Below are 23,100 nucleotides of genomic sequence, written 5' to 3' on the forward strand. Positions count from 1 at the left end.
TAAACCTTGCCGTAAGTTTGGTAGGAAGGTACCAAAGTAATCCCGGCAAGGAACACTGGACAGCGGTCAAGAATATCCTGAAGTACCTGAAAAGGACTAAGGAAATGTTTCTCGTTTATGGAGGTGACGAAGAGCTCGTCGTAAAGGGTTACGTCGACGCTAGCTTCGACACAGATCTGGATGACTCTAAGTCACAAACTGGATACGTGTATATGTTGAATGGTGGAGCAGTGAGCTGGTGCAGCTGCAAGCAGAGCGTCGTGGCGGGATCTACATGTGAAGCGGAGTACTGGCAGCCTCGGAGGCAGCACATGAAGCAATATGGGTGAAGGAGTTCATCACCGACCTAGGAGTCATACCCAATGCGTCGGGGCCAATCAAACTCTTCTGTGATAACACTGGAGCTATTGCACTTGCCAAGGAGCCCAGGTTTCACAAGAAGACAAGGCACATCAAGCGTCGCTTCAACTCCATTCGTGAAAATGTTCAAGATGGAGACATAGAGATTTGTAAAGTACATACGGACCTGAATATAGCAGATCCGTTGACTAAACCTCTCCCTAGGGCAAAACATGATCAACACCAGAATTCCATGGGTGTTTGATTCATCACAATGTAACTAGATTATTGACTCTAGTGCAAGTGGGAGACTGTTGGAAATATGCCCTAGAGGCAATAATAAAAGTATTATTATTATATTTCTTTGTTCATGATAATTGTCTTTATTCATGCTATAACTGTATTATCCGGAAATCGTAATACACGTGTGAATACATAGACCATAATATGTCCCTAGTAAGCCTCTAGTTGACTAGCTCGTTGATCAACAGATAGTCACGGTTTCCTGGCTATGGACATTGGATGTCATTGATAACGGGATCACATCATTAGGAGAATGATGTGATGGACAAGACCTAATCCTAAGCATAGCACAAGATCGTGTAGTTCGTTTGCTAGAGCTTTTCCAATGTCAAGTATCTTTTCCTTTGACCATGAGATCGTGTAACTCCCGGATACCGTAAGAGTGCTTTGGGTGTATCAAACGTCACAACGTAACTGGGTGACTATAAAGGTGCACTACAGGTATTTCCGAAAGTGTCTGTTGGGTTGACACGGATCGAGACTGGGATTTGTCACTCCATATAACGGAGAGGTATCACTGGGCCCACTCGGTAATGCATCATCATTATGAGCTCAAGGTGACCAAGTGGTTGATCACGGGATCATGCATTACGGTACGAGTAAAGTGACTTGCCGGTAACGAGACTGAACAAGGTATTGGGATACCGACGATCGAGTCTCGGGCAAGTAACATACCGATTGACAAAGGGAATTGTATACGGGGTTGTTTAATCCTCGACATCATGGTTCATCCGATGAGATCATCGTGGAGCATGTGGGAGCTAACATGGGTATCCAGATCCCGCTGTTGGTTATTGACCGGAGAGTCGTCCCGGTCATGTCTGCATGTCTCCCGAACCCGTAGGGTCTACACACTTAAGGTTCGGTGACGCTAGGGTTGTGAAGATATGTATATGCAGTAACCCGAATGTTGTTTGGAGTCCCAGATGAGATCCCGGACGTCACGTGGAGTTCCGGAATGGTTCGGAGGTAAAGAATTATATATAGGAAGTGCAGTTTCGGCCATCGGGACAAGTTTCGGGGTCATCGGTATTGTACCGGGACCACCGGAAGGGTCCCGGGGGCCCACCGGGTGGGGCCACCTGTCCCGGGGGGCCACATGGGCTATAGGGGGTGCGCCTTGGCCTGCATGGGCCAAGGGCACCAGCCCCAAAAGCCCATGCGCCTAGGTTTCCACAAAAGGGAAGAGTCCCAATGGTGGAAGGCACCTCTAGGTGCCTTGGGGGGGAGGGAAACCTCCCCTTGGCCGCCGGCCCTAGGAGATTGGATCTCCTAGGCTGGCGCACCCCCCCTTGGCCCTCCTATATATAGTTGAGGAGAGGGAGGACTTCATACCTCAGCCTTTGGTGCTTCCCTCTCCCCTGTTACATCTCTCCCTCGTAGTACACGGCGAAGCCCTGCTACTGTGATGCCCTGCATCCACCACCACGCCGTCGTGCTGCTGGATCTTCATCAACCTCTCCTCCCCCCTTGCTGGATCATGAAAGGAGGAGACGTCATCCGCTCCGTACGTGTGTTGAACGCGGAGGTGCCGTCCATTCGGCGCTTGGTCATCGGTGATTTGGATCACGTCGTGTTCGACTACATCAACCCCGTTCTTTGAACGCTTCCGCTCGCGATCTACAAAGGTATGTAGATGCATCCAATCACTCGCTGCTAGATGAACTCATAGATGGATCTTGGTGAAACCGTAGGAAAATTTTTGTTTTCTGCTACGTTCCCCAATAGTCTCCTCCTTCTTGATCCAGCAAGGGGGAAGGAGAGGTTGATGATGATCCAGCAGCACGACGGCGTGGTGGTGGATGCAGGGCGTCACAGCAGCAGGGCTTCGCCGTATACTACGAGAGAAACAGGTGTAGCAGGGGAGAGGGAGGCGCCAAGACTCAAGGTGCGGCTGCCCCCTCCCTCCCCCTCATATATATAGGCTCCCCTAGGGGGGCGCCGGCCCTAGGAGATGAGATCTCCTAGGGGGGGCGGCGGCCAGGGCTGGAGTGGCCCCCAAGGCAAGGTGGGGCGCCCCCCCACCCCTAGGGTTTCAACCCTAGGCGCATGGGGTGGGCCTAGGGGGGCGTACCAGCCCACTATGGGCTGGTTCCCTCCCCACTTTGGCCCATGGGGCCCTCCGGGATGGGTGGCCCCACCCGGTGGACCCCCGGGACCCTTCCGGTGGTCCCGGTACAATACCGGCGACCCCGAAACTTATCCCGATGGCCGAAACAGCACTTCCTATATATAGTTCTTTACCTCCGGACTATTCTGAAACTCCTCGTGACGTTCGGGATCTCATCTGGGACTCCGAACAACATTCGGGTTACTGCATATACATATCTTCACAACCCTAGCGCCACCGAACCTTAAGTGTGTAGACCCTACGGGTTCGGGAGACATGTAGACATGACCGAGACGACTCTCCGGTCAATAACCAACAGCGGGATCTGGATACCCATGTTGGCTCCCACATGCTCCTCGATGATCTCATCGGATGAACCACGATGTCGAGGATTCAAGCAACCCCGTATACAATTCCCTTTGTCAATCGGTATGTTACTTGCCCGAGATTCGATCGTCGGTATCCCAATACCTTGTTCAATCTCGTTACCGGCAAGTCACTTTACTCGTACCGTAATGCATGATCCCGTGACCAGACACTTGGTCACTTTGAGCTCATAATGATGATGCATTACCGAGTGGGCCCAGTGATACCTCTCCGTCATACGGAGTGACAAATCCCAGTCTTGATCCGTGTCAACCCTACAGACACTTTCGGAGATACCCGTAGTATACCTTTATGGTCACCCAGTTACGTTGTGACGTTTGGTACACCCAAAGCACTCCTACGTTATCCGGGAGTTACACGATCTCATGGTCTTAGGAAAGGATACTTGACATTGGAAAAACTCTAGCAAATGAACTATACGATCTTTATGCTATGTTTAGGATTGGGTCTTGTCCATCACATCATTCTCCTAATGATGTGATCTCGTTATCAATGACATCCAATGTCCATAGTCAGGAAACCATGACTATCTGTTGATCAACGAGCTAGTCAACTAGAGGCTTACTAGGGACATGTTGGTGTCTATTATTCACACATGTATTACGATTTCCGGATAACACAATTATAACATGAATAAAGACAATTATCATGAACAAGGAAATATAATAATAATGCTTTTATTATTGCCTCTAGGGCATATTTCCAACAGGCCTCCCTGCATGGGTGCCCCTGGCTGCATGGGGCCCTGAGGTGGCCCCATGGCCCCTCCCGACTCTTTCTGAAACCTTCATCTACCGAAACAATGTTGTAAATCCCCAAGTTACTTTGAGCTTCATAGATATTGATTTTTTAAAGAGTCAAAAACATGCAGAAAACATCAACTGCCTATGGGCAATTATCAGGTTAGTCCAAAATAATAATAACTGATATAAAAAAATTCAAAAATGATATTGCAATATCATAAAACAACAATAAGCTTCGGCTTTGGCCAAAGACTTATCTATAAGTTATATTATGATTGCATCAGACCGCAAAGAAGTGATTCAAGATATTAAATCTAGATCCGAGGGAAAACATGCAAGCATAACGAGACAAATCATCATCACTGCAAAGGGAGTTTCAGTCATGTTCCTTCATCTTCGAAGGACGAGAGTCCAATATCAAGGCACATAGCCTTGCTTAGTTCACTCTAGACCTTACTATTCGTAGACATATGTGGCTCAATCAGCCTCCAATATTGTATGAACTCTGTGATCAATAAAGTGGAGCGAGTTTGTAGCCTTAGAAAAGATGAACCCCATTACAGGTAACAGGGTCCATTTTACATGGTGAGCAAAGAATAGGAATTACCCTATGTGTGGCCCATTATATTATAGTATGAAGTAGTAGTAATCAGCCGAAATCACTAATTAAGAAGAACTCTTTACAAAGATGATTCCCACCTCCCATGTCACCACAAGTGGCGCATTGCATATGCGTCACTTGTCGCAAACCGGGAGTTATTCATTTTTTCATTGATTCGTTTATTCAAAATGTTTTATCTCTTAAACTATGCGTCCAAATCTTGAACCGTTTTCAGCGTTGGATTCTTCGCGTCGAGATTTTAAAAACTAAATCACATGTCAATAGATTTAGACAAACTTTTTTTTCACATCTAAAAAGCTGAAAGACGCGTGCGGAAAAATAAAAGCCAAGTGACGCTCTCTCAGCCCATCCCAAGTTGGAGGCTCCCGAAGTAGTAACTCAAAGCTGTTCTCCAAAAAAAAAAACCCATAGCTGACTAGCAGTAAATGAGCTAGAAAACCGGGAGGGCCCAACAACAACTATTCCGGAGGCCCGGAGTTTGGTCAGCACCCGCGACGAATTCCACAAGGAGAACGCGAGAGATAGATCCGCCGTGAAGGCCCAACGGCGGCTCACCGAAACCCGGGGCCGCCGCCGGCCAGCCAAACCCCACCCGGCGCACCACTCGCAGTCCCAGGCAGAGATGGTGGCGATCTCGATGTACCGGGGCAACCTCCACCGGGGCGGGGACGACGCCGCGCGCCGCTGGCCGGTGCCCCAGCTCACGCTCTCCGCGTCCCAGTTCCGCCGCCTCCTCCACCGCCGCTCCCTCGCCGTCTCCCGCCTCGCCGGGGCCCCCCGGCCCAACTCCCCCAACCCCCGCCCGGACGACGGCGCCGCGGGGCCCGTGGCCGTGGGGGAGGCGCGGGAGGTGGGCGGGGGTCAGCAGCAGCAGCATCAGGCCGAGCGGCAGGAGGAGGAGGGGCATGATGCGCCGATGCAGCAGCAGGGGGAGGAAGAGGGACAGGGTGTGCAGCAGCCACAGGGGGAGGAAGAGGGGCAGGACGAGCAGCAGCAAGGAGAGGAGGAGGAGCAGGAGGAGGGGGCGGTGGAGGATGTGGAAATGGACGATGCGGGGGAGGTGGTCGCCGGAGACGTCGATGCCGGCGGCAATGGTGACCCCGAAGAAGGGCAAGGCGAAAGCGAAGGCTTCGACCCCAACTCGGAGGTGAGGCTCGTGAAAACTCATGGCTCCTCATAGCTTCCTGTTGATCTATGTGGGATTTTAGCTGCCATCCTGCTAACAATGGCCTTCATTTGGGGACCCATGTAGATTTTTTGAGATTAGATTCATGTCATTGGTGGATGGCTACTTGTGAAGCCCCGACAGTAGATTTTTGGAATTGCTACTCGTCATGGTATTGTGGTGGTTCTTTTCTATCTTTGAATCTAGACTTTTAGCACATTGTTGGAAGTAGGATGAAATTCCTAGGTTGTCTTCCGTTTCTGGGTTGGAATAAGCCAATAAGTAATGATTCTTTTGAGTTTTATATATCCTACTCAACAATTAAGCTTCTTAGCTACAACAGCTAGCTCTTTCCTGAGAATACAATATATTATTGGTTGCTGCTGAACAACAGTTTAATTCCTGAGTTTTCACGGAGATTTTGTTGAGTGCTTTGTGATTCCTGAGTAGAATTAATTAACCACACCACACATACTGTTCTTGTTTGCAAGCTAACTACCTATGCTTGGAAACTTCGTGCATTGTGCTTGCGAGCACCAAATATGTGCTTGTTCTCTTTTTCATCTAGACCTCTGAGTCCTATTTCTGTTTTAGGTGGGTCAACCTGATGGAGTTGAAGAAAGGAAGAGAGAGTTGACTGACAAGCTGGATACCTTGAGTAAGAAAAAGCATGATCTTGTGCAGATGCTGAAGCAGGTAATTTTCTCATTGTTTTGGCTGCCGCTTATGGTTCAGAACAAGTTGCTATGTTCTTCATCCCCTGTTACGTTTCTGTCTGCATAAGTAACTGAACCTTGAATACCATCTGACCTTCGGTGGTCGACAACTTCAGGTGATAATGTGTGTGGCTTTGACTGTTTTCACCATTAATCGAGTAGCCACTTGAAATACACTGGTTCGAATGAGTTTTTCTTTTATTTGAAATATATGAACCGAAAAATTGTAAACTTGCTATCCCATCTGAATGTGGAACTGATTAAATAAATGATAAACCCATAGTTTAAATTTGCACTGGTTTCTAATGAAGTACTTCAACAAATTTGAATTGTACAAAGTTCGCCACCATGGACAGGAAGGAGCGTTCTGCAAAGTAATTGGAGTTGCTTATATATGTGAACTGACATAAGAAACGGGTGGAATTTGTAATAGGCTTTCAAATTCTCCAGCTTATAATATTTTGTACTTGTTACTCTATCAAACATGTCTCTTCATCAAATATATTTTAAAAATATTAATCATGTTGCCACATATGCAATGTAACCTTGTTGTCTGTATACAGAGTTGCACAGTAAGTACAAACTTTTTGGTGGTCACATGCTCTATTTTCTTCGAATAATTATCCGGGGGGTGGTCACTAGCCAGTAGCCAGTGTACTAAGTAGGATTAATTTTGGCCGCTTGACAGATTTTAAATGCCGAAGAGGAAATCAGAACACGTAGCATGCAGGCTTCACTGCGTGCTGCCATGCCTCAGCCGCCAGAAAACACAGCTGATGGAAGTGTTCCTAGACAGGTGCCCAGAATGACCGTTGATGTCAATTTCAGCGAGTTTGCTGGGGAGTCAGATGCTGGTTCCAACCAGGGCACTCCTGGGCGCCCCTTGCATCATGTTCACAGTATTTCCCCTTCAACAGCCTCTTTTGCTAGGTCTCCATTCGGTTCTCGCAACCACAACCCTGTAAGTTTTCGCAATGGCCATGTTTCGAGCTCAAATCTATATTTTCCTGTTGGATGCTTTAATGAATCAACGTACGGTACTAGCAAAAATGAGTCTACATTAGTGAATTCGTAAATTCATTTCAGCAATAGATCATGATTTCCTTAAAGTTCTCAGGCTTCAGAATGTTGTTACATGTTTTGGATTTCCCTTTTGTATTCATCATTTTGGTGGAATTAAGCGTTTCTAGAATATGAATGATCGCTGTGATCGAACCGTGTGCTTGTCCATTTTGAGCTAAAACCACCTGTTATCTCACAGGGCAACACTCCAAGAAGTCCAGCACCTTTCTCTACAGCAAGCCCATCTCGCTTCGCAGGTACTGGGCATCAAGGACACCACCCCTCAGCATCACTACCAGCAGGCAACTTTGTAGCATCGTCGCCTTCCCCTGCTGCATCCGGTGGCTCTTCCTCTGTATTCAGGGACTATCGCCCGCCCAGTTCAACATAATTCCACAAAACCCGAACGGAGGCTACAATGTACATGAGTCGCCATGAATAGTTGAATGCTCTTTGCACTCCTCCTTGCATTGTTACTTTATTGGCAATATTATCAGATTGCAAAGGGCAATTCAGGGACACTAAGGTCATGTTGAAGCATCATTTTGTATCTTGGTGCTAGCGCTGCTAAAAGGGAGTCATGTTCTTCTCCGTGAGCTGAGGTCGAAATCTAATATCACTTTAATTAAACTAGAATACTTGGTATCCTAAGTTGACGAATTCAGCTTCACTGATGGCTTGTTCATGGCAGAAAGGTTGAGCTGAAAATGGAAGACTGAAAGTATATACCATGTAGTTCTGTTTTTAGTTTCCGAGCACAAAATGTATTCCTGCTGAGAATCTCAGGACTTAGTTCTTGAGTTTTATACAGACAGGTTCACTTGTTGCGCAGCAGAATGGTTGCTGCTATTGACACACAAGGAGGGAACTTCTGCGGAGACTTTTTAAAGTTGCAACAAAATGATGTTACATGCCACTACAGAAGTGCTATTGTATTGATGCACATCATCAGTTTGGACAAAAATAACCAATAGAAATCTTTCTTAAAGATCGTGCGTCTCTCGAACAAATGTAGAGCTCAGACAGCAGCGTCGAGTACCGGTAGACATACACCGTGTGTAACAATCAACAAATGGGAGTGTAGTGCTTCAATTCCTTTAGGATGCGGAAGGCTGTAAGCTACAGAAAGTAGGTAGCGTAAATTAGTCCAAGCAGCCAGAAATTAACTGATCATTAAAAGGTACACTCAATGAGAAGAACAACAATGTAAAAATCTTCTGTAATTGTAAAGCATTGACATAAGGGTGTAAAAAACCAACAATCAGCAGCTCTCCTGGGTCATTGCCAGATTCTTAGTTTGTTCCAGAGGTATTTTCCAAATTTGTCGGCACGACCTTGGGCTATTATCGGCAAGGTTTTGGATAATAAATTATATCCAGACTTGTTATTTGTCGAGAAGGGGAAATGACCAGTTTTATGCTTGTTATTTTGAGGTGACAGTATAAGAAGGCATGCTACCTAAACTGAACATGCAAGGCCCTATATTAGGAGTATCAGATCAAGAATGCATAATGAGGAGACTTCCAAGAGGAAACGGAGTCCAGCAAATCTGCAAGGTTCTCTGTAGTTTGAAACAGCTAAAACAAAACAAATGCCTCTGAATTTTCTTTTTGCTCAATTTAAAAATGTTTTTTCAGTCATAGCAATAGATCCATAGCCACATGCATACCCCCAGACTACGTGTGCCTCACAGAACACAGTCCACTGAAATCAAAATGCATGAACACGGATGATTGGAACATCTACATGGTTGTACTAAAGGGTGCGGGAAAAGAGAGTAAATGTCTGCATTTACCTCGTGTGATGCTGCCACAAAATTAGACCTTCTGCATCCCCTAAAATTGGGCAAACAAGTCCTGCAAGGTTCATGACAATATTTAGAAACAGGAAGTTAATGCAGTAGACAGCTACAACATTGAAACTCTGGTACCGCGATAAAGACATATTTCTGATTACTTCTTTGATGTACAAGTACAACCAACCGCATTATCTACAGGCCATGTGCAACATTTTTGAAATAAAATTAGTGCACACAAGTCAAATTCAGGAAATGATGTGACAAGAAGTGTAGCTATTTTCACGCCACTTGGATAATGATATGTCTGGTCAAAGAGAAGTGCACACACTGACCAACCCCGAATTTAAATTTGCCAGAGGGTAAGTAAAGAACAAAGTAATCATATATGATTAGTATTATATGGCGGCAATTTCTTAATAGCATCACAAAGATCGTCTAGTTGGAAACGTTTCAATGCCATGTATCCCTGGGCCCTACAAACCATCCTCATATTCAACTGTTTTTCCCCAAGTTATACACACCTTTGAGATGGTACAAAGCTAATTCTCTACCAGTAATATTAACCAGTAACGCCACTGAGGATACACAGTTCAAGAATGGCACAATGCCACAAACAAATGACTGGCGTGAATGCCAACCTGCTTATTGCACTTCATTGGCATCTCTAGCAGCAATCAACCTAGCTTACTGGTTCTGTGTTACCGTATGTGTTTTCCTTTTCAAGCAAATGTGTAACACACCTCCAGATATAGGATATTCAGTTTATGACCACTCCAAAAAAGTTGCACAGGATGCAAGCACATATGCTAATCTGCAATTAAATATGTACCATCTTTCGTTTTCCATGTAAAACTTGAACACATGAGGCAACTATCAGCTTGTTTCCTGAACAACAATACACAATGCCTCAGAAATGTACAGTTAGTCAAAGCCAACTACGACTAGAGTGAACCTCTAGAATTTAACTTTGGCCGGAGGGTAAATAGCAAAATAATCATCTAGTATATGGTTGCTATTACGGTGGCATTTCTCAATACCATCGCAAATATCGTCTAGTTGGAGACATTTCACTCCCATGTATCCCTGGCCCTACAAGCTATCCTCGTATTTGAATGGCGCTTTTCAGTCTATACCAATCTTTGAGATGGTAGACAAAGCTAATTATCAATCAGTAGTATTAGCCATCAACACCATTGAGGATACACAGTTCAAGAATGGCACAACGCCACAAACAGAAGACTAACATGAATGTCAACTTGCTTATTGCACTCCATTGATATCTCTATCAGTAAATGTGTAACACATCTCAATATAGAATATATCCTGTTTATGACCACTCTACAAAAGTTGCACAGGATGCAATCACATATGCCAACCTGCAATTAATTATGTCCCTATCTTTCGTTTTCCATTTAAAATCCTATCAGCCTGTTTCCCAATCAGCAATATGCAGTACCTCAGAAATGTACAGTTAGTCCAAGCCAACTACCACTGGAATAAGCCTGACACAAGTCGTCCACAAAACTAAGAGTAATATTAACCAAGCATCCCTGGGCCCTACAACCTATCTCATATTCAAGTGGTGTTTTCCAGTCTACACATCATTGAGATGGTACCAAGCCAATTTTCTATTAGTAATACCAACCAGTAACACCATTGAAGATGCACAGTTCAAAAATGGCTCTGACACGAATGTCAACCTGCTTATTGCACTTCATTGACATCTCTACCAGCAATCAACCTTGCTTACTGGTTCTGTATTACCGTATGTTTTCTCCTTTTCATGTAAATGTGTAACACGTCTCTCAATATAGGATATCTAGTTTATGACCACTCTAGAGAAGTTGCACAGGACGCAAACACATATGCTAATCTGCAATCAAATATGTCCCATCTTTCGTTTTCCATGTAAAACTTGAACACATGAGGCAACTATCAGCCTGTTTCCCGAACAGCAATACACAGTGCCTCAGAAATGTACAGTTAGTCAAAGCCAACTACCACTGGAGTGAGCCTCCAGAAAGAACACAAGTCCTCCACAAAGCCAAAGAGTGCTACGGTGAACTGATAGGTCAATTTATGCAAACACACATGCTAATCTGCAATTAATTATGTTATCAGTCAGCTTGTTTCCCAATCAGCATTACACAGTACCTCAGAAATATACAGTTACTCCGAACCAACACGAGAGTAAGCCTCTAGAAATGTACAGTTACTCAGAACCAACTGTCACTCTAGAAAACTTGCACAGGATGAGGATGCAACCACACATGCTAATCTGCAATTAATTATGTCCCATCTATCGTTTTCCATGTAAAATCTGAACAGAGGAGGCGACTATCAGCTCGTTCCTCCTTCAGCGTTACGCAGTACCTAAGAAATGTACATCTAGTCAAAGCCAACTACCACTGGAGTAAGCCTCTGGAAAGATCACAAGTCGCCCACAAAACTAAGAGTGCTACTAAGATGAATCGATGGCTCAATTTATGATCTAATAATCGGGACTAAAATTACCAACTAAGAGTGCTAGTATCCATCCAGTAAACCAAAATTCAGCAACCCGTGGAATTCAATCAAACAGCTCAACGGAGCAGAGGGGCGGAGTGCATCGGACCTGGAACCAAGCGGCGGCGGCGGCGAGCGCGGAGGAGAGGCGGCAGCGCCTCCTCCGCTTGCCGGCCTCGCAGGCGTGGACGGACTGGAAGTCGGCGGCGGGCAGCTTGCGGGTGATCCAGCCGATGTCGAGGTAGACGACGCGGGGGCGGGGGCAGGTCGACCTTGACGCGGACGACGCTGAACCAGACGAGGAAGCGGCGGACCTGCACGCCCTCCAGCTGGGTGAGGGAGCCGTAGCGGAGCACGCCCGTGACGCGGGGCTCGAAGTAGGTGAGGTACTCGAAGTGGACGTAGCAGGGGCCCGCGAGGTCGACGGCGAGGCTGCCGTTGCCGGCGAGCGAGAAGGCGGTGACGTTGGCCGGGAAGACGCCCGGGGGGAGGCCGAAGAGCGGGAGGAGCTCGTAGATGGTCTTGTTCCTCCCCGGCGCGGGAGTCGGGGTCGGGGTCGGGGGCTCGGCCGGCGCCGCCGCCGCCGCCGCGCCGGCGAGGAGGAGGAGGAGGAGGGGGAGGAGGGAGATGGGCGGCATCGGGGGAGGGGGGAGGGAGAGGAAAACTCAGAAATACTGCGTTTATTTTTCGTCTCTCTCTCGAAGAGTCCGGATGGGTTTGGGTTTTATGGCCTTTGGTCAACTTGGTTGGGTTTGCTTTTCGAATTGTGGTTCTCCAATCCAAGCCGTGAAATGGCTTCAAGCAACGAAAATGGAGGCTCGGATCCGCTGGGGGATATACACCGTTTCTGCTTAAACAACGGGGGAAAGATGCTTTAGACCCTAACCACCCTTCTCCGTTTCATATTAGTTGTCTCTGAAATAGATGTATCTAGATATACTTTGGTGCTACATACATCCGTTTGAGCGACAACTAATATGGAACAGATGGAATGGATTATAGCGACACACAACGAATGTAGATTTTTGAGCATATGCACCCTGGCCTCGCTATCCTAGCCGCTCAATGTTACTTTGAGATCTGCGCTACATAACCAACTTACTACATGTAAATTTCTATTTTTTTTGTTTCTCACATATAAAACATGTCTTGTATTTCAAACTTTGCAGCACAACAAAGCTTTCTACCTAGAAATGTGGGATAAAACTTTCAGATTTTTTGGTCCAACTTCTCTCCCTATATATATATATAATAAAAGGGTTATTGCTTCTGGTCAACCGTCATTGAAATTGTTCCCGAAGTTACAAAATATTACCCACTATGCCACCTATAAATTAAGAAAACGATTCGTTTTTCAAAAACACGCCAGGTTCGGTTCAGATACGCTGATACACTTATATGAAGTGAGCACCGAAACAGCGCAGTGGCTAAGGTGCTGGTCTTCTACACGGGAGAGCGGGGTTTGATCCGTGGTACTCCTCTCCTTTTTTCTTCACGTCTCATACTCCCCGCACGGTAATGGCCCGGTCGTGACGCCCCTATTTTTATTTTTTTTGTTTTTCCTTTATCATTTTTGTTTTTTGTTTTCCTTTTTAAATTAATTGGGGATTTCCAAAAAAATCATTTTTTTAAGTTACGAGTTTTCAACTTTTTATCAAGAAATCATAAAATGTTCATGATTTATAAAAACTGTTCACATATTATAAAGAAATTACATGATTTAAAAAAGAAATAAACAATTTCTGTGAAATAAAAAATGTTCATGATTTTTAAAAAATGATCGTGTATTCAAAACATATTCGGTAATTTGAAAAAAATGGCAATGAAATTTTGAAAATATTCACAAAAAAGTTGTGAGTTTTGAAAATTCCATGGAAAAATCGTAAAATGTTCATGATTTCAAAAAACTGTTCACATATTATAAATAAATTACATGATTTCAAAAAAATGTAAGTGAAATAAACAATGCCTGTGAAATAAAAAATATACATGATTTTTAAAAAATGATCGCGTATTCAAAACATATTCGGTTATTTAAAAAAATGACCATGAAATTTTTGAAAATATTCATAAAAATTAAAACAGATCCATAAATAACGAACAAAATAAACCGCTGCGTACGTAAAGGTTTTATTAGGGGATCTGTAGAGGTTGTATTACGATTTTATTTAGTCCCCCGTGCGTCGGGTTAGAAAAAGGTTTCCGTATTCGCGCCCTAAAATATTCACACAACTTACTATGGGTTCGTTTCTATAAGCTATATAAAAATGACTAAATGTTTATTTTGCCTCCATACATAACTATGTATATTCTCGTATCACAATTTTATAGGTTATGGAAAACACCGTTACGCTAAGTCAAGGCGAGACACATTATTCATCAATCTAGCTCAGGCATGGTCTATCAAATGCAGTTTGCTCAGTCAAAAAAATATATTTCGTTGTGGCGCCTTACAAAATCAAATCGTTATGAGACCATCACATTTTCAGTTTTAAGATGACTTTTTAAAAGTCCATTATCTCATCATGACATCATTAAAACATAGTTTGTGAAATGACATTTAAAAGTCCTTATCTCATCTTGACATTTGATTTGACTTTTTTTATCTCTACCACATCTGCATAATCTGATTGTTTTCTCACGTTGCAACCCACGAGCATATCTGCTAGTAAATACTAACAAAGATATTTTTAATCAAACATATCTCATTTTGTATATTTATGATTGACGAAAAAATCGCAAAGTTTCATCCCACATTCTAGTTAGAAGGCTTTGTTGTGCTGCAAAGTTTGAAGTTAAAAAAAAACTACTCGCACGAATCACGATGCGAAAATTGAAGGGCTAGACAGAAAGGGCCCGGACGCACATATGCTCCTGCCCCCCGAGAAGCAAGCAAGGACTCCATGCAAAAGCTCCAGCGAAACCACACCACGACGAAGTGATGCAGATCGACGAGACGAGACCATGCATGCCAGATACAGTGAGACTTTCTTCACTTCTCCCGGCGCTAGCCCGCAGATAGTCCACGAACTCGTCCAGGTTCTGGTCGGAGCTGCCGCCGGGCGCGATCGCGGCGCGTGCGGCCTCGCTCCACCGACGCGCGGCCTCGCGCGGGGAAGGTTCGAACTCCGTGGCGCCATCGTCCATGACGGCGCACGCGAACTCCAAGAAATCCCCCAGTTTCTTGTCGGAGGCGCCGCCGGGCGCGATCACCACCCGCGCCGCGTCTCCCAGACGCCGTGCCGCCGCGCGGGCGGAAGCCGCCCTGCCGTCCTCGTCTTCCATGACGGCGCGCACGCACTGCTCGATCTCGCCGCGCGGGAACACCCCCGCGGACGCGTCGCGGCGCGCGCGCACGCCGGCGCCCCACGCCTCCTCGATGAGCCGGGCGTTGATCGGCTGGTCGGTCCACAGCGGCAGCGCCGCCATCGGCACCCCGAAGCCGAGCGCCTCCAGCGTGGAGTTCCAGCCGCAGTGCGTGACGAAGCAGCCCACGGCGCGGTGCGCCAGGACGTCCAGCTGCGGGCTCCAGCGCACGACGAGCGCGTCGCCCGACGCCGTCGCCGCGTCCAGCAGGTGGCGCGGGAGCTGCGCCTCCTCGCCGGCCCTGACGACCCACAGGAACGGCTTGCCAGCCGCCAGGAGGCCGCGGGCCAGCTCCTCCATCTGGGAGGCGCCGATGGACGCGTTGCTGCCGAAGGAGACGTAGACGACGGAGCGCGACGACTTGGCGTCCAGCCACTTGATGCAGGTGTCCTCCGGGTCGAGCAGGTTGGCGCCGTAGGTGAAGCGGTCGACGTCCCCGGAATCATCGGCGGCCGGCAGAGGAACGCACGGCCCTATGGTTCGGACCTTGAAGTGGCGCTTCAGCCCATCCAGAACCTGACAACAGAAAGAAACACCAACCCACTTTAAGCCCAACTCATGTGACTCATTTTAAGCCCATTAAATATGTCTAAGATCCATCTCAAAAAGAAAAGAAAAAACTCAAAAGTTTCTAAAAAATGGTAAAACAAAACTCAAAAAGAAGGAAAACCCAGAATAAATAGAAAGATGGAACCTGTAGAAGTTTCTAAATTTTCATTCAAAATTTCCCCACGTGCAGTTTCGCTCTTTCCGGAAACTTTTTCAGGATGGCTCAACTTAATATGGAGCTAGGAATGAAATCTCACAAATCGAAAGTTCAATTTTCACGGATCATGTTTCTTGATCTGAACTTCAATATGCAACTAATGAATATCTTTTTTTTTTGGATAAAAACATCAGCATTTGGAACCAAAAAAGTTTCTCGATCTTACTACCTCATACTCCAACTCATCGAACGAGTTGACGAGAACCCAGTCCCCCACGTCTCGATCAGCGAACTGGGCGAGCGCGGGGGTGGTGAGCGTCGGGTACGGCGCGTCATGGAACACGAAGGACGGGAACTCCCACCTCTCCAGCCCCGGCAACCCGGCGAACGGCTCGCTCCTGACCCCCGCGTTGTCTCCCGGCGGCGGCGCGTCCAGCAGCCCGGAGTTGATGTAGTAGTACACGGCGCTCGCCGCGCACGACTGGGTGGAGAAGGGTACGGTCGGCAGACCCAGCCCCCACGCTGTGCGCGCCACCCAGTGCATGAACGAGTCGTACACCACATGCGTGAAGTGGCCTTCCTCGATGAGCGCGGCCAAGGACGCCGACCCACTGGACTCCAGCCTCTCCACATACTCGCCGACGGGAGGCCGCCCTCATCGTGGCCATCGGAGATGGACTCGATGCGCACCGGGCCGGCATCGAACCGGACAGTTCTGGCGATGAAGCGGGTGACGACGAGGGCGGCGGGCACGCCCTTGGACGCCAGCCTCTTGGCGAACTGTAGCATGGGGTTTATGTGGCTTTGGCACGGGTAGGGCACGAGCAAGACATTGGCCATGGACATGGTTGGTTCTTGGTTGCTTGCTTGCTAATGCCAAATTGACAATGTTACCGCGGATCAGATCAGATCACCCAATTATATAACATGCGACGGGTAATAACATGCATATGGTGAAAAATGGAGGAGGTTTATTGCTCTGTTCTGGCACCATTAATTCCAATAACTCCCTTCTTTTTTTAGTAGAAAACACAAGGCCTGTATTGACAAAGAGTTTATCCATGCATTGGTCGGATGTATGCCATTCTGCTTATGGAAAACGTGGGAAATATGTGCAAATCAGCACGTTTCGGTTTTTTTTGTGGGTGAAAAATGTATTACTCAATTCGAGAATCTACCTTCTAAGCGAGCAAACTTAGCTAAACTATCACTAACCTTATTTTAGCTACGAACAATATGAGTGATACACGATTCACGAATGCACATAAGTTATCTAATCTCCTTGATAAGCGATGCATAGATTGATCTATCCATCTCTTTTGCCTGGATCATCTTCACTGCAATAAGGGAGTCCATCTCGATTGCAACTGGAAGCTCAGTTCTCTGGATAGCCAACGACAGATCCTTCATACACGCACATAGTTCAGCTTCGAGGGATTCACAACAAGAGAAAGGTTGCCTGCATGACGAGAAAATAATAGCACCTTTATCATCTCTCAAAACCACACCGGCACCTGCTGAACCATCGTCCGCAAATGAGCCATCAGTACATAAATTTACCCAGCCAACAATTGGAGCTCTCCATGTAGGTACAGTACTTATGAACGCATGCGGTCTATTGGTGCCTGTATCATATGTGATGATCGATTTTCCCTTGCTTTTATCTAAAGGGAGATCTGTCTTAATGCTAATAAGGGAGTCAAGGTAACTCACCAAGAAACGACTAGAAGCTTCCATGGGCGATGGAGGTTTATTATGTACCACCTCATTCCGGATATGCCAAGCCCGCCATAACAACATGAGAAGCATAGAACGTTCAATTTCCGGAAGAGGTTCTAACGCACCAGTATTGAGCATCGTAGAAATACTTGGCAATGTCCAAACTCCAGCCATTGTATCCCATAGTACACGTGAAAAGGTGCATCGGCAAAGGGCATGAAAACTATCTTCAGTTTCAGTTGCACATATAGGACAAACTTCGCTAGTCTCAATTCCATGAACATATTTATTCTTCCAGGTTGGCAATGAATTAGTAGCAACTCGCCATGCAAAGTTGCGAACTGTTTGGGGAACATCCAATGACCAGATTAGTTGCCAGCAAGAACGACGCCCGTCTGGTCTGTAGCTGGAGCCTGTTGCTGCCCCCCTATGCGCTTCATCAAAGCCTAGCTGATAAGCACTTTTTACTGTAAATATACCGTATTTGTCAGGACCCCATGCCAAGGTGTCATCATCCAACCTGGGCGAGGCCCTAATCTTTATTATCTCTGCTACGTCTGCCGGTAGAAAGTAGTTTTGCAGTAAAGCCCGATTCCACGAGCCATTATCGTTAAGTAATTCCGAGACAAAACGAATTCTGCACCTTCCTTGAGACGTGATGGGTTTATAAGAGTAGGGACGCGGAATCCAACTATCTCGCCAAATTCGAATACTCTGTCCGTTATCCACCCGCCAGATGAGTCCTGTCTTTAAAAGATCAAGACCATAACTAATGGCATGCCAGGAAGATGACGCATTGCCTGAAAAAACGGTGTCCTCAAAATTACCATCCGGGTAGTATATAGCCTTTAAAACTTGTGCACACAAACTATCCGTTTTAGAGATTAAATGCCAAGCTTGTCGAGCTAGCAAAGCTGTTGGGGAACGTAGTAATTTCAAAAATATTCCTACGCACACGCAAGATCATGGTGATGCATATCAACAAGAAGGGAGAGTGTTGTCCACGTACCCTCTAGACCGAAAGCGAAAGCGTTAGCACAACGCGGTTGATGTAGTCCTACGTCTTCACGATCCGACCGGTCAAGTACCGAACGCACGGCACCTCCGAGTTCAGCACACGTTCAGCCCGATGACGTCCCTCGAACTCCAATCCAGCCGAGTGTCGAGGGAGAGTTTCGTCAGCACGACGGCGTGGTGACCGTGGTCACTGTGAGGAGCACCTCCTTTGTGAGGTTGCTCAGCAGGTAGCCAAGGACCCGCTGGTTGTCCCGGACCCAGATTGGGTGGAGAGGGTTGGGCGTTGAAGTCTCCTTGCCTTCCTTGGCGGTGACGAGGAGCTTTGCCGGCTCCGGCTGGGTGCCGTCGACGTAGCCGAAGACCCCGGCGCCACGCAGTTGGGGTATGATCCGCGTGCGCCATAGCACGTATTTCGTGCGGGATAGCTTCTCGGTGACCTGTCCATTGAGACTAGGCAGGGAGGAAGCGCCAGAGGAGGAAGACATGGTGCGGCTTCGACACAGGTGGTTCTGGTAGTTAGATGAGTTGAAGAAGAGGGGCTCTGATTACCATGTGCGAGCGGTAAACGTTTTACCCTTGTCGAGGGTGACATATCCATGTTATATAGTAGGGGAGCCAAAACCCTAGATGGCTTTACACATGCGGTTTGAGAGAGCGATAAGGAAGAATTTAAGATACATCTTGAGAAAGAAGAAAGAAGGAGATGGTTATAAGAATATCTCATACAACTACCTCCTAGCCTTATCTCTAATATGTACCGAACATATATCTCGTGACACATATAATATGTTTGACATGCGCTGGATGGATCATCAGTCAGAAAGAAAGTCTGACTCCTCAACACAACAGGCTCGTTGATTGTCACTGACAAGCACGTTTTCGTTGTTTCGCTGGCGTCTCGTGAATTTTTAAACTGTGATGATCAGTCGTTGATTTGCTCACTGATCGATCAGGCGCGTGCTTCACTTGTAGACTAGCCAATGAGAATCCCTTCTCTTCGTGAACGTGCAATATATTATTGGCAACAAGTCATCGAGAAACGAATCAGGAAACTATTTGAAAGAGACCGGAGCCAGGTTCAGTTCAGGGTTGGTACAATCATGCTATACGCTAAACACTAATTAGTAGATCTCTCTCTCTCTTCAGTGAGTACAGAACTAGAGATAAACCGGCGGATAAGTCAAGTTCGCGACCACCCAACGGCTGCGTTGCACGTTGCTGGTTGGGCTGGACCAATTAGCAAATGTTGAAATAGGAAACCAACCTATGACTGCATGGTTAGAAGGGCTATATCTCAGCCCATTAAGGCTTAAATCCTAGACTTGATACTGGCGTTTGTATTTTTTTTAAGGGAAACAGCAGGGCTCTGCTGCGTATTTTTATTAATTTCAAATAAAAGAATACAAATAGTCCAAGTAAGAGAAAAAGAACTATACATCAGAACTAAAAAGAAAACCTAGGAGTGTTTGTATTTTTTTAGACTTATTTTAGGCAATCCGATAATGTGTGTTCAGTGAAAGGAGATGTTTCCGTTGACTATGAAGGCGTCAGTGGCGACTTCGTCAATCTCAAGATGATATGCTAACTCAGTCTCACGATGGTGCTCATAGAAATAAGACATGTGTGCATGTGTGCATAAAGATGAGTGTACTTACGTATGGATGAAAGTCTATATCTCTACTGTGTTAAAAAATAAACAAAGGTTGAAATAGCAACACACATCGCACTCGCTTGTCCAAGCCCAACGGTGGATAGCATCCTACAAGTTCCTGTCCGAGCCTCGTCGGTTGCAGCATCCACTCCTCCAGGCTTCGTCGAATCTGACCGGCGATTAGTATGAGAAAAATGCAATGATCCTTTGTGCCTCATTGAACTCACGTCGCACTGAAACAATAGATGTCCTATTCAAAGTCGCCACAAGGCTTGATGATCCCCTAAACAAACCAAACGCCTCCTGCACCGCAAGGAGCTCATTAGGTAAAGGCTTGATAAACATAACCATGTCATTAGCGAAAAGCGATAACATATGCCGAGCACACCATTGCACCAAAGTTCCCAATATGCTGCTTCTCTCAAATTTCAACACCATGGCATTCGTGACATCCATAATTAGAAGAAATAGAAGCGGCGATTATGGATCGCCATACCTGAACCCACGTGCATGCCAAATTCTACTGCCCTGATATCCATTGATCAAAACTCTCATACTGGCTAAAGAAAGCATAAGCGAAATCCAAGAGCACCACCTAGCCCGAGTGGCGGACCTAGAAATAAAATGGAGGGTGTGCACACTTTAACAAAGTTGAAGTCTATTTCAATTAGCTTGCATGAGCCTTAAAAATAAGCTAATTTTTATATAGTGAAAAAATGTTTTCCAAAAATCTGGGTGTGCACACCTGGCACCCCCCTGAGTATGCACTGCTTGGCCCCAAAGCCGCAATCAGCATCTGTGCAGCAAGAATGGCTATGTAACAACGTCGAAAGCCCTCACAACATCGAGCTTCAGGGATAGCATAGGAATCTTCCTCTGATGGAATTACTTGATAGATTTGCTAACCAACATGAAATTACCTTCGATGTCTTTGATTATTATCAGCGATGAGATGCCCAACATAGGGCCCAGAGAAAGTGCAAGGGCCTTGGAAAATATCTTAGGGATCCCATGAAGTAGACTAATGGGATGGAAATCTGCAATATTGGCCACTCCATCTTTCTTAGGGAGGAGAGAAATGTAGGCCTAATTGCGGGAATGAAAATTCCTATCATTATCACGAGCAATCTGTTGGATCGCCGCCATAAGCGCATCCTTGATAATAGATTGACAAATCTGATAAAAACACGCCAAAAAGCCCTCTGGCCCCGGTTCCTTGTTCGAGAAATTGGGATTTTTCACTATGAAACAATAAAAGGAAGAGGTGGATGCATTTACTTTTTGGGTTGTTGTTAAAATTTATCTTCTTTCAAAGTGTTGCATTACGTTTTTACTCTCGTTCAGAAGTGTATCATAATGGTTTGTTGTATATCGCTGTTTATCAACAAATCTAATCTAAAACAAGTGTATTTTATTATTGGTACATACTGAGATAGGATGATACACTGAAACAAGAAAAAGAAGCCCGAATCATTATGACACAAGATCAATTTGACAACAACCAAAAAAGTAGCCCGAATCTCAAAGCAACAACGGATGATGGATCCATATATATGGGATACCCTGTGCATGGTAGAAAAAACCCACTACATTGTCTAGATTGCTACAATGCATTGAACCGACACATTTTACATTTTGACAATATATTTCCGTAACTTGAGAACATGTTATATAAATTGTTTGAAGATTGTGCACCACGCCGTGGCGACGTAAACTTGAGAGCATGTTTGACTTATAAAAGGGCAACATGACAAAATTGCAAAAAAGATAATTATATATTTTGCTCAATGAAAAGAACAAAGACCACAATAAAAAGTAGTACATTTCAATTCCTCATATCGGTTCTGAAGGCTGAACTGCGAGGCTAACTTATTCAATTTTATTACAACTGCATGGAGCTTAACCAGAAGCTTGAATACACGTCTTCTGTGGAGAATTATTAAATTTCGCTAGCATGCATATATGGAATTATGTATTGATCATTTCAGGGCTGGCTCCCAGGAATTAAGACCCGCTAGCGAACTTGGACTTGAGAAGTTCGACGACCCCGGCCTCCACCCTTAGCGCCTTGGTGAGTACCGGCGTGGGGATTGGCGGGTTGGAACCGAAGAGCGTGAGCGGCACGAAGACGATACCGGGGTTTTGGCTGTTGAAGGAGACAACCATGTAGGCCTCTGTCTTACCAACGTTGAACTGGAAGTGCATGAGCCCTCGCGGGATGAGAAATGTCTCTCCAGCATGCACTACCCTGGAGTAGAGCTTGTTTCCGGAGTCGAGGCTGCCGAGGATTCCAACGAGGAGCTCACCTTTCATCACCATGCCGATCTCGGTCCCGCGCGGGTGGACGTGCGGCGGGTTGGTGCCTCCCGGCGCGAAGTCCACGCGGTTCATGGACACACCCAGCGTGTTCGTACCGGGCCACTCGGCCACGTCGAGCTCCGTCACGGCCGAGCCATTCGGAGTGGACGTGTTGCCGGCCTTGGCCAGCTTGGACGAGAAGAGAAAGTCGTCGCCGGCGTCCGACATGGGTTTGCATGGATGCCCGTTCACCGAGACCGCCTTGCCGTCGAGGTCGGCAACGCAGAAGTCCTGAAGAGGGTCAGGGTCGGAGGCCAGGACGGCCGGAGCAAGGAGCAGCATGGCAAACAGGCCAGCCCCTAGGTTTTCGGAGTAACCCATGGCTTGCTATGTAGCAAGCTTAGCTAGCAGTGATCAGCTAGAGTTTGTCGATCAAGAGTCTTTGAGGCACTGGTGGTTGCAGCTAAGCTGCGGTGGATGAGTTAGCGATGAGGCATATGGAGTCCTTTATATAGGGCTATGATCAGTGCATGGATGCATGTATGCATGGTGCTGGCTATGCATGCTGTCACCGCATGCATATGCCGCATGTG

At 46.3% G+C, this 23,100-nt stretch overlaps 2 protein-coding genes and 2 pseudogenes across 4 annotated transcripts; 1 reads left to right on the top strand and 3 right to left on the bottom strand.

Moving 5' to 3' along the window:
- Positions 1–4,967: 4,967 nt before the first annotated feature.
- LOC125551345 (uncharacterized) lies at positions 4,968–8,056 on the top strand. Its single transcript, XM_048714551.2, has 4 exons — positions 4,968–5,651; positions 6,264–6,365; positions 7,074–7,346; positions 7,647–8,056. Exons 1-4 carry the CDS (start codon positions 5,127–5,129, stop codon positions 7,836–7,838), a joined length of 1,092 nt encoding a protein of 363 aa, XP_048570508.2. The 5' UTR covers positions 4,968–5,126; the 3' UTR covers positions 7,839–8,056.
- A 255-nt stretch (positions 8,057–8,311) lies between these two features.
- Positions 8,312–12,502, bottom strand: LOC125551346 (uncharacterized; annotated as a pseudogene). The gene is made up of 3 exons (XR_015600147.1): positions 11,860–12,502; positions 9,243–9,303; positions 8,312–8,566 (listed from the first exon to the last, which is right to left on the bottom strand). The product of XR_015600147.1 is annotated as an uncharacterized LOC125551346 (transcript).
- Positions 12,503–14,477: 1,975 nt separating this feature from the next.
- Positions 14,478–16,688, bottom strand: LOC125535152 (indole-3-acetate beta-glucosyltransferase-like; annotated as a pseudogene). Its single transcript, XR_015601963.1, has 2 exons — positions 16,052–16,688; positions 14,478–15,632 (listed from the first exon to the last, which is right to left on the bottom strand). The product of XR_015601963.1 is annotated as an indole-3-acetate beta-glucosyltransferase-like (transcript).
- Positions 16,689–21,965: 5,277 nt separating this feature from the next.
- Positions 21,966–22,997, bottom strand: LOC125535911 (oxalate oxidase 2). Its single transcript, XM_048698980.2, is given in 2 exon segments — positions 21,966–22,224; positions 22,226–22,997. Coding segments are annotated over 2 exon segments (699 nt in total). The 5' UTR covers positions 22,889–22,997; the 3' UTR covers positions 21,966–22,188.
- Between the last annotated feature and the right edge of the window lie 103 nt (positions 22,998–23,100).

Source organism: Triticum urartu, chromosome 4A (assembly GCF_056163025.1).
Source record: "Triticum urartu cultivar PI428250 chromosome 4A, HENAU_Tu73, whole genome shotgun sequence".
Lineage (NCBI taxonomy): Eukaryota > Viridiplantae > Streptophyta > Magnoliopsida > Poales > Poaceae > Triticum > Triticum urartu.